Source organism: Lactuca sativa, chromosome 8, assembly GCF_002870075.4.
Source record: "Lactuca sativa cultivar Salinas chromosome 8, Lsat_Salinas_v11, whole genome shotgun sequence".
NCBI lineage: Eukaryota > Viridiplantae > Streptophyta > Magnoliopsida > Asterales > Asteraceae > Lactuca > Lactuca sativa.
In genome coordinates this window covers 29,111,654-29,124,107 of record NC_056630.2, presented here as the reverse complement: position 1 = coordinate 29,124,107, position 12,454 = coordinate 29,111,654, and the positions used below count along the sequence as shown (strand labels likewise).

At 36.0% G+C, this 12,454-nt stretch overlaps 1 protein-coding gene across 3 annotated transcripts; it reads right to left on the bottom strand.

Moving 5' to 3' along the window:
• Positions 1–6,738: 6,738 nt before the first annotated feature.
• Positions 6,739–10,129, bottom strand: LOC111911133 (protein BTR1). 3 transcript variants are annotated; one of them, XM_023906922.2, is made up of 8 exons: positions 10,006–10,129; positions 9,764–9,881; positions 8,904–9,139; positions 8,719–8,825; positions 8,439–8,632; positions 7,429–7,508; positions 7,145–7,302; positions 6,739–7,063 (listed from the first exon to the last, which is right to left on the bottom strand). In XM_023906922.2, exons 2-8 carry the CDS (start codon positions 9,855–9,857, stop codon positions 6,919–6,921), a joined length of 1,014 nt encoding a protein of 337 aa, XP_023762690.1. In that variant the 5' UTR covers positions 9,858–9,881; positions 10,006–10,129; the 3' UTR covers positions 6,739–6,918. The 3 variants fall into 3 exon arrangements, with proteins under 3 accessions (XP_023762690.1, XP_042753378.1, XP_042753377.1); XM_042897444.1 differs by having other exon boundaries at positions 8,904–9,130; XM_042897443.2 differs by lacking the exon at positions 10,006–10,129 and having other exon boundaries at positions 8,904–9,130; positions 9,764–9,986.
• Between the last annotated feature and the right edge of the window lie 2,325 nt (positions 10,130–12,454).

The window sequence follows — 12,454 nt, the reverse complement described above, 5'->3', positions numbered from 1 at the left end:
ATCTATGCTGGATGAACATTGTTATACATGTTTTCAATGATTTAAACTGTATATGTATTTTATATCTACGAAAATGTTGGGGTAAAACGTGGGTAGATGTAATAGGTGATGTGTGATAAAATGATGAGAGGCCTCGATGTTGATGTTGTTGATTATATCATCTAGCGGAGTATGGATGACGACCACGGACTCTTCTAGACAGTCCAGTGGAACACTAGCAGGCTCGCAACCTGTAGGTGTTTGTGAACGATATGTTCACCGGTGTACTCCATCCCCCACATGGTTGCCTTTAGGACATTTATTGCTAAGGAATCCCCTTACCAGTAGTGTCCATCCCGATGATGATCCTTAGGCTAGGTCCCTTATGATAGGTGTTTAGGGACGTAAAGTGAGGATAACGGGAATGGGTAATCGGGTTATTGTTGATTGATGAAATTAATAAACTTATTTATTGTGGGTTGAAAACCCTATGTGCTCACCAGGCTCCCCAGCCTGACCCACTCAGTTTCTTGTATTACAGGTAGTGGCGCATGAGCATAGATGTGATGTTTTGGATGAGGGATTACGGATATAGGCCTGTAGATACGAAATAATGTAGTAAGACTTATATTGTACTGTTTATGCTTTTGATCTGTATCGAACATGACATCCCAAGTCTTTTAATGAAATACATTTCCTTGGAAATGCTTTTGATAAATCTTTATCATATTTGTTTTGGGACAAATTCCGCAACACTTTTATTTAAAATGTTACTCTGATTTTTAAACAAAGCATAAACAAAATCGGTCTTTTCTAACCGTGAAAATGGGGATGTCACAGTCCCGATACTGAAAACCTCTATCGGCTCCTCCCCCTGCCACTGCTACAGCCGTTGTAGCTGCCGCGGCAGCCGTCTCTGTAAGGGCTTTCATAGCGCTCATCAAAATACTCGACCATGACGGTCTTGATCGACCCAAACAGTTCCGGCAACTCAGCCCGGAACATAGCTGCAACCTCATCATGCAGGATCTCACGAATCCTAGCATCCAACTCGTCTGTGCTCATCTGACCAATAACCTCGGGCGGTACCGACCCACCCTGGCCGCCCTCTCTTGCTCCCAATCCTGATCCGGATCCGCTCCCAGCATGTCTTGTAACCACCATACTGAAATTACCGCAAAACATCAGACGCTTCTCATTAACCCGAGAACCGACTCTCAACCCATCCCTAGGGGTTGTGACTTCCTTGATACGCGTATGGGTCCTGTGCTTTCAGTAGTACGGGCCCATACTACCTTCCACACCTACCCATATTTATATCAAGTATCACCACAACACCCTAGTCAAGAATAGGCATAACAAGCACTCAACCCTCACTCCTAGAGGAACACTGGAAATCTCATACAGAAAGAAACCCTAGGCTAGCAGGCATCACAATCAGGCAACTCTATCATGCACTTCCTGAAGATCCCTAGCCTAACACTAGCATGCTGTTCTAACATATCACATAATCAAATAACTTGTATGGTATTTTGGGGTTACTTACTGGCTCCGGCTGATCGTACCTCCGCATTCTCCTTTACTCATTTTTGAAAACCATTTTAAATTCTCTTTTGAAAACTCTCCTTGATTTGAGACTGGATTCACATGAATGTTCCTCCAATTCACTCAAACCAAGGCTCTGATACCAACTTGTAACACTCTAAAATTTCAACCAATTTAAAACTTTTCAAAAACAATCCACATTCATAAAGTTGTAACAAAAAGGTTTTCAACATTTTTATTATCAGAGTATTCCCCAGAACCATATCATAAAACATAAACATAAGGAGCGGTATGATCACGCCTTCGCCTTGCCACGGTCTCTTGAAGAACCTGAAACATTAAACCACAACTGTAAGCCCGAAAGCTTAGTGAGATACCCCCAAAATACCAACCACATATACCATACACACAACATAACTGAACAGAACAGTCGTGCACTTCGGGTCTACTGTGTGACTGGTCCGCTGTACCGGGCCTTCAGTCCACCTGGTCCACCCTTCGAGTCTATCCATATACATCGATTCTACAGTGTGATTGGTCCACCCACACCGGGCCTTCAATCCACCTGGTCCACTCTCTGAGTCTACAGTATGACTGGTCCTCCCGCACCGGGCCTTCAGTCGGCCTGGTCCACTCCCCAAGCCTCGGCACATCTGGTCCGCCCTCTTGGGGCCTACAGCCTATCTGGACCGCTCGCTGGGCCTTCAGGATAACCGGTCCGCCCTGGGTATGTTGGCCTACAGCACAAAGCAGGACCCGCCTCAACCCAACCCTAATCCGACAACCATGTACACATAAACATATAATCATATAACAATCCACATCCAATCAAACCGATCTAGCAGATCACATAACATAACCTTATCCTAACAAGGATACCGACCTAACCGGTCACTAGCATAGCATCATCCTATATATCAGGATACCGACCTTAACTAGGTCTCTAACATATACCATCCTATATACCAGGATCCCGACCTTAACCAGGTCTCTAACATATACCATCCTAACTACCAGGATGCAAACATAGCAAAGCAATAATATAACAACAATACCCGGATTACAATCCGATAAAGGGCCGGCCTTGGTGCCTTAGACCCTGTTGATATAGTGAGGATAATTCACCTCGCAACTGCTGACTAAAAAGGATAAGATCACGCTGCTCCAACCTCCGACACGAACTCCACCACCGATCAATACCAAAAGACTGAACTCAATAAATAACAATAATTACCAAAATACCCTTGGAAGTCAACTGGTCAACTCTTGGGCAAAGTCAAAGTTCTCAGTCAAAGTCAACCCTCCTGACTGACTCTACTCGCCGAGTCAACCCGCTGACTCGGCGAGTCCCTACACTCAGAACTCCCAATCCATGACTCAACTCGCCGAGTCGCCCCAAGACTCACCGAGTCCAACAAACTTTGGGTCACTTCCTGCTCAACTCACCGAGTCATCCCTCGACTCACCGATTCACAGCTCAACCAAAAAGGTTAGGACTTCGCGACTAGACTCGCTAAGTCCAAGAACAGACTCGTCGAGTCCAAGGCAATCTTTATCAAACTCGCCGAGTTGTTCTTTCAACTCGCCGAGTTCCTGCCTGTCTTCATGCAACTCGCCGAGTACACCCATGTGACTCGTCGAGTACCTCTAGTTCTTAATCCATTAAGTGGCTTTCCAAGCCATGCAGGGACTCCAAACCATAGATCCACTCCCCTAAAACCCATCCATCACGTAAAGTGGCAAACTTTACATGAATCTAAAGAGATCTAAGCATAATACACTCTTGGGCCAAGGTTTGGGACAAAAGAACTTCACCTACATCTCTTGAACATAGACTTTATGACTCCTTGGGTCATTACAAGCCTAGATCTGAGGTAGCAACCTCAGATCTTACACCAAACTCGAGATGGACCTCATTTATGCCCCAAAAACCCCACAATTGATAGATCTAGATGTACAAAAGCTTAAGAACAGATCTATTACCTCCAATGCAAGCTCCCATTGAAGTAGACCTCGGATCTATGTCCCTTTCTTGCTTCAACCCCTTTGCTCTTCAAGATTTCCTTCCTAATCCACTTATCCAAGCTCCAAAATGTGCTCCAATCTCTCACTCACGTCTATTAGGGTTTCTGGAACTCAAGGGAGGGTAAAGAGGATGGGGAGAGGGTATTATGTTCTTTATATAAGGCTCACCCCCCGGGATTAGGGTTTTCTCCATACAGCACCAACTCGCCGAGTCCACCCATGCGACTCGCCGAGTTGGTCGCTTAACACGTGACCCGTAATGCGACTCGACTCGCCGAGTCTATCCATCGACTCGCTGAGTCGACCTTCTTATATACACTTTTAGCCCTTCAACTATACTTCTGAATTCCCGGGATGTTACAAATTAACCATTTTATGAAGGAATTGCAAAGTAGTTTGATATTTGAAGGATATTTCAAAATATGATTGTGGGATAATGGAATGACATTTATTAATTATAAAATAATAAGTATTAATAAGGTGTAATAGAACAAACATGTGAGAAGCTTGCATATTGGAAAGTATGTTTCTTTTATGAAATAGGTTTGTTGAAGGTATATTACTCAATTTGTAAATGGTCTTTAGCAATCAACATGATTAGTAATATCATTAGCCAAATGATATATGTATCAAAATGATAATATGGAACAAGGTTGGTATCTAGTTAAAATTGATACAAACCACCTTAAATAAGTGATTGGAATTAAGGTAGTAAATAAACCAAACGAATACAAATGAGAGTTGCTCATGTTCATTCATTTAAGTTAGTCGAACAAACGAATGAACACGAATAGATAAACAAATGAGTTTTATTGTTCATATTCGTTTATTTAACAAATTATATTGTTCATCTTCGAGAACGTGTTAAACGAACATAAATGACCATAAACGAACGGAGATAAACAAACATAATTGAACATATATGAATATAAACAAATATATAATATAGTAATGTAATTAAACATAACTAAACATAAAACAAACTTAAATGAACTAATGTTCATGAACATAATTGAACGAACAATACAATTGTTCATGTTTGTTCGTTTAACTAAACAAATGAGAATTTGTGTTCATGCTCGTTCATTTATTAAATTAATGAACATAAACGAACTTCCCGATTATCGGTTCACGAATAGTTCACCGGACATTTGGTTCGTTTACAACCCTAATTGGAATGTAAAAGTGAATAGTATTTGCCTTGTATGATTTAGGCAAAGAACAGTCAAGATTTTGGAGTATTTAGTATTAGTCTACAAAAGAGATCGAGACCAAGCAATCGATGTGAGGTCATAACAGTTGCAAAATTATGTAGCATGTGTATGTGGACTTTGATATTGTGTATGTTCATTATTGTGTGGTTTATCGGCATTACTCGTTAACATGACATGGCATTGTATATCTCCCTACATTCTATTAGAAATTTGAATACCTTATGCATACTATAAATATTGATTGAATTGGATATGAAGACGTGACGTGCTATCTCTTGTTGCCCTTAATGCGCACATACGTATAAATGTAATTAGAACATATTTTATTTTTTGTTTATTATGTCATCAAAATCATGACTCACTAGAAGTTTGGTAATTGGTAGCAATTAGCAAAACCTATAGGAGACTTCACGGGTAAGCTTTTTTTCATATTATGCATTGACCCTAGATGCATATTTTATATTTTGCCCATTATGTCATCGTGTAAAGCATTTTTTTTCTATGGTGTTTATTATGAAAGTCATAAAGTGGGGCTCACTGAGTTTTGGGAGAATAGTTGACATTTAGAAGTCAACGCTTAAAATATCTCTGAGGATGATACTTTGGTAGCGTAACTTTGAACATTCTTTTGAAAATTGATACGTAAATACCTGGACTAAGCTTTGGTGTAATGGTGTTCGTGGTGACACATATCAACAGTATTTACAATAAATATTAAGAAATGGATTTTCTAATTATTGGGTTAGCTTTCGCATAAATTTTATAAGTTCTTGACATATATGAACGTAACTTTTTTTGAATGAATTAGATATAAAATGTATACCTAAGCTTGAGCTTCTAGGTGTTAAAATACTATTTTTGATTATTAGGACCATATTAGATTACGATTTGAATAGCAAGTGTACTTAGGTTTCAATCACTAAATTGCCTTTAACTTTACTTTTTGTATAACATAATACTTACATTTATATACTGTCGTTAAATTGAAACTAGTAATATACATCGATTATAGTGAAAAATACCGTGCAAACTGCAAACCTCAAATGGCAACATCTGTGAATTTAATGGTTTAATTTTAGGGTTTCCTTAGTTGAAGATGAAAAAATAAAAAAGACAAAAAGTAAAATGGTCATTTTGAATAATCTAATAATCTAACAGCTAGGTTGTTAACCCAATGACCAGGTCCTCATGAAAAAAAAAAAAATTGACCAAACCTCTGACTTGTCGGTATACCACAGGGACCAAATTTGTAATTTACTCTTGACATTTACTTGAAACAAATAATCATGAGTAAATTACAGTTTCAGTCCAAATTTTAAAATTTTGACAAGATGCAATCATTTTTTTATTTTTACAAATTTTGTTCGTTTTCGAGTTATATGGTTTCTAATTAACCATTATATAACTTAAAACCCGATTTCAAATTTCAGTTAGCCTATCTATTAATCGTATTAAAAAAAATTATATATAATCTATATTATTAATATCCACATTTAACGGATTTTTTCACATTTTTTACAAAAAAAAATATTTTAAAAAATATAAACAACAAAACATCAAAAAAATTTAAAATGTATTCAAACAACACGTCAAAAATCTAGAAAAAATTATTCAAAAAAATATAAACGAACAAAATGCAAAAAACATTCAACATTATATTCGAAAAAATATCAAATAAAATCTAAATAATAAAAATATAAATAAAATAAAATAAAATGCAAGTGAAAAAATATTTAAAAAAAAATAGACAATAATATATATATATATATATATATATATATATATATATATATATATATATATATATATATATATATATATATATATATCAAGTATAAAAGGGTAAAATGGAATTTTAAATGGACTTATGATGTGCAGTGTAATTTCATGAAACGAGAGTGATGCATCTTGTCAAATTTTCAAAAGTTGGACTGAAAGTGAGAATCTGAGCAAACCAAAGGGACGAAAACTATAATTTACTCAATAATCATTGACATTATATATATATAATAATATATCCCACCAAACTCTTCATTCCTCTCATAAACATTTAATATCAATAGACAACAAAATTAGCTAAACATAAAAATAAAAATAAAAAAAAAAGGACTACAACACCCTCTTCCAAAACCTAACTTCCAGACATGAAAACAAATTACTGCACTGAGAGATTTTCAACAGAAAGATGGTCAGGATTCATATCTGCAGGAGGTGGTGGAGTTGAAGCAGAAGCAACCTTGTGCATTATCATTGCCTCCGCCACACGGATTGCCCTTTGTGATCCAGTCATTGTCACTTTCCTGCCCACAACCCAATATTAGAATATTTAAAAGAATTAATTTCTTTGTATTAAAATATTAAGAAGCTGCATATAATATTACCTGTCGCATGTTCCAGATATGAAATCGCCTCTCTCAGAAATCTTGATCCTGGCTCCGCTGATCTGACTGATTTCCATGATGTTCCTGCCACCACGGCCCACAACAATCCCTATATGCTCATCTGCAACACCTACAGTAACCGAATTACTCATATCTTCCTACAAAACAGAAACCGTAATTATATTTCGTAAATTCAGCTATACTATGAAATTTACAACAGAAATTGATTTTTTTTTTTTAAATAAGGTATTAAACAAAGGTGAAGCTGTTAGGAAATTAATAACCTTGTTGTTTTGAAAGCGGTTGTTCTGAAACTTTCCACCACCCCCATTTGGTCCGTAGTTTGAGGGGGCATTGTAAGGTGCTGTGGACAAACAAAATAAGCATTTTGAATTTTATTAACATAAAGTTAAGGGGGAGATTGTAAGAAATAGCAATGTAGTTTTCTTCTTTTACCTATATGTTTAATATACTTTAATCCTACAGATTATAGCAATATTTAACCCTAAGAAGCTGTAAGGGATTATCATTTGGTATGTAGCAATATAAATGCCAAATAAGCATTCAACAAATAAGAATCAACAAAGTTGTAACGATTACCTCCCACATGCAAAATGTAGTTTTATTTTTTGTACTACTTATGAAAAACAGAAAACCTTTTCTTTTTGTCAACAAAATCATACTGCTATTTATTTTTCAAACTTCTTTTGGTTAACTAGCCTAGTTTTTATTTGGTTAATTTGGTCAATTTGGGTTAGACTTTATTATGTTAATTTCATTATTTATAATTATGTTACACATAGTTTTTCTAATAGCTTTTTATATTTTCAAAAAAAAAATAATATAAAGAAATATAACAAAACAAATTTCTGAAGTTCAAAGATTTTGGAGAATAAGATCAATATACAAAAGTAAAAGGAATATTGTCTAATTGGTAAAGCATTTACTTTACATGTGGGATGTCTAGAGTTCATATCCCTACAACTTTTTTTTATTTGGTATTTACTTGAATGCTTATTTGGCAGTATACGTATTGCCACATCATCCTTAATAAAATGCCACATAATCAAATAGTAACCAGATACCGATTCTCCATGTTAAATATTGCAATAATCAGCAGAAATTTGTAAGCATGTTGTTATTATGGGTAAAAATTAAAGTATAGTGCCCCTATAAGTAAAAGAAGCAAATTTCATTGCTATTTCCTGCAATTTTTCCTAAAGTTGAGTTCAAAGAACATGTATGAGGGAAATCAGTAACAAAAGAAAAAATAAATAAACAAAAAAAAACATACCAGCATATGGAAATGGGGGGCCAATGGACTGAAGATAGTAGAGATCTTCAGATAATTTAAATAAAATCAGATTAATAGCTTGCACCAGTTGTTGTAGGGTGCCAATCACTGTTACAAGCCTATCATTTAATCCAATATAGTTGTGATCCTGAGGGGAGATCTTAATGTTAGCTCCAGAGTCTTCAATGAAGGACCTGTAACAACATATCAAAAATGGAAGTTGTCATGAATTTAAAATTATAAAGTAATAGATTAAATTTTTTGTCAGCAGCATTCTTACCTAATCATGGATCCACCTTTTCCAATGATTCCACCACATGAGCTATTGGGTACAATTAGTCTGACCTTTGATCTTGGCTCACCTTCATCACCATCTTCAGCATAAAACTATAAAAGAATATTTTGTATGTTGAGTTACATGAGGCGTAAACTATAAAATCATGTATACTGTGTTATAAGAATTACCTCATTGAGCAACTTAGTTAGGATAAGTTCAACAGCTTCAAGAACTTCATCGGTTGTTCCAGACACCATGATAACCCTATCAGATGTTCCTGGAAAATACTCATAATTGCGTGATAACTGAATCCTTGCATTGGATCTTGATTGGAAATCAGAAATTGTTGTTCCAGCCTTTCCGATAATTGAACCAGCTTCCGCATTTGATGCAAGAAACCTCAGATATGTTGTATCTATACCATCTTGAACAAAAAAATGAAATGTTACATAAAGACAGTGAGACTCAGGTTTATGTCATGTTTTACTTTAAATCTATTGAAATATAAGCATGTTAGATCTGATTTTCTTTGGTGTATTTGTACAGGGGGGTGAAGTTATGGAGATTAGGACAAGGAAGAGTAACAGCCCTTTTAATAAATAAGCAAAGCTCCATTGAGTCCCTATCTCCCACGCAGACAAACACATAAAGGTCTGCCATTTATTTATTGCATCTAATCAATAGATCAAAACTAGCACGTAAAAATAACGAACCAGATATGAAATTATTTGAAACTAACCAAACATTAAATTTCAATAGCTTATACATCTTCGACACGCATATCCTTACCATACTTAATATATTTCTTAAAAACCTGATTAACATACATGTCATAAAAACAACAAAAACAAATCAAGCTCCACCTCGTCAACGAAAACACAAAATTTGAAGAAATGTAACGAACAATTAGGGTTTCAAAGTCTACGTACGCCTGTTATAAGTGTTGTAAAAGGGAATGACAAACAAATAAAAATTAGGGTGAAATAGGAGATCAAATAGCGGCCAGAGATCGAAAAACAACAACAAATTATAACAATACTAATAATACCTGACGGAGGAAGTGACTGTGACTTGTGAGTCGGAGATTTGGCCGCCGGAGCCCCCTCGTTGGACGAAGCATAACCAGAATCCGGCGATACCATTGCGTTAGTGCGTGTTTTTCAGCTCTAGACGTAGAGAGATAAAGAGACAGGAGACGAAAATTATGTCAAATTTCAGAGGAATTTTTGCTTAGTAGAGAGAGAGAGAGAGAGAGAGAGAGAGAGGAGAATGCAAGTAGTAGTATTATACCTGAGTTCAGGCCGCCGATGCAGTTTGATGTCCACAACTTGCAAACTTCCATCCCTCTCTTTCCGTGAGAACCGCCTCTATCCTTCATTCTTCTTCGACTGAATTACATAAACGGTCCCTCAACTATTTGCCTACTTTCATTTGCGTTCTTTTAATTTATATTTTTAAATAAAACATGTATCAATCATGTTCTTTATTTATGCTAATTGAATACATAAAATATCAATTAACAGTTAAGATGATTAGTATTTTTTGATATTTTTCTCCTTATGCGATTTGAAGGGGAAAAAAGTCGTCATACTATTAAATTGTTCATATAATCATTGTAGTAGATCTTTCTACTTAAATAATTACTTGTTTACTTTTTTCCTTCCAAAGTTTTTTATAAGCACGATCTCTAGTAACGAAAGGGGATATACTAAAATCTGTAACAAATTATTTCAAATGTTTCATCGTCAATGTAACAAACATTTGTTTTTGTTTTTAAAACCTTATTGTAATATGTAATAATAGGTCTTTTCGATTACAATAATTTTTTGAAAAACAAAATTATCTTTTTATTGTCTTCTAAGTTAGAAGTTCTAACAACATGTTTAGTTAAATAGTATTTTAAACATTTTTAGTTAAATAGTATTTTAAAAACGTTTAGAGTTTGTTTGTTTGTGTCATTTCCTATAAATAATATTCACATTTTTCGGTTTGAAAAAATAGAAAAAGAAGCAACATAAAACTAATATATAAATTTCATAGAGAGAGATGTGTAAACTATAAATATTATGTAAATGTATAATCATTTGTGATCTAATCATTTAATATGGGTATTATAGTAATTTTTAACTAAATTAATTATTATCTAACATACTGAACAGCCCAAGATCTTGAACAGCCTAAGATCTTGAACAGGCAAATATCTTGGGATTGCAATCGTATTTCTTATGCAAGAATAAAAGGTTTATCTCACAAGGCATGGACTAAGTACCTATATAGGACAACACATAAGCAAATACATTAGCCAATATTGGCTCTTCCTTCGAGATTCATCCTGACATTAAGATTCAAATATCCTCTGTCATCAAATTTACAATAGAAGACATCGAGGATGAGGTAGCGTATGCGCATAATCTTGGACCTAAAATATACGAGGGGGCCAGAATAGTACTGAAAATATAAAACCAGTACTATACATAAACTCTAGGTATTATAAGTTCAAAAATCAGGGAAGAATCTGCCACTAGCCAAGACCACCCGGGGTTAATGTAGTTCAATCAATGTGGCTCTTTAAGTAGAAATTTAATGTTGACGGATCTCTTTTACGTTATAAGGCTCGTTTGGTGGCAAACTTGTGTAGTCAATAGCAGAGGGTCGATTTTGATGAGACTTTCATCCTGGTTGTTAAACCGGTTACCATTTGTTTGGTTATTAGGCTAGCCATCTCCAGACACTGGCCTATTCACCAACTTGATGTGAAGAATGCCTTTCTTCACGGTCACCTTCAAGAGACTGTTTACATGCACCAGCCACCCAGGTTCAAGGACTCGCATCACCCAGACTACGTATGTCACCTTTAGCGTTCCGTAAACGGCCTCAAACAGGACCCACATGCCTGGTATTAGTGTTTCACTCAGCATGCTCTTCACATGGGTTTCCAGCACAACATGATTGATTCTTTTTATTTTACCTACCACCACGGTACTGATATTGCTTATCTTCTCCTATATGTTTATGATATTGTGTTGGTTGCTTCATTCACCACCATTATTCACTCGATTATTGACCATCTCATCCATGAGTTTTCCATGACCGATCTCGGTGTACTTAACTACTTTCTCGGTGTCTCAACTACCCGCACTCCGTAGGGCTTATTGCTCTCTTAGAGGAAATACACCTCTAAGATCCTAGAGCGTACACATATGTTTAATTGCAATCAATCTCACACTCCAGTTGTGACCATTCATTAGCTGGATGACACATGACCACCAGTGGCAGACCCATCTCTCTACTGCAACCTTGTCGAAGCACTTTAGTACCTCACATTCACCCGTCCGTACATTGCATGTGTGGTGCAACAGATTTGTTTATTCACGCATGATCCTCGAGAGCCTCGTCTTAATGCTCTAAAGCATATTATGTGATATATATATATATATATATATATATATATATATATATATATGTGTGTGTGTGTGTGTGATACTCTTGATCAGGGCCTTTAGATCCATACATCCCCTGCATTTGATCTCATAGCATATTTTAATGTTGATTGGGGTGGATGTCCAGTTTCTCGTCGATCGACCTCCAGTTATTGTGTTTTCCTTGGCAACAACCTTATCTCCTGGTCCTCTAAGCGTTAGAGCATCATTTCCAGATCTAGCACCGAAGCAGAATATCATGGTGTCGCAAACGTCGTTACCAAGACATGTTGGGTTCGTAATCTTCTTCGTGAGCTTCG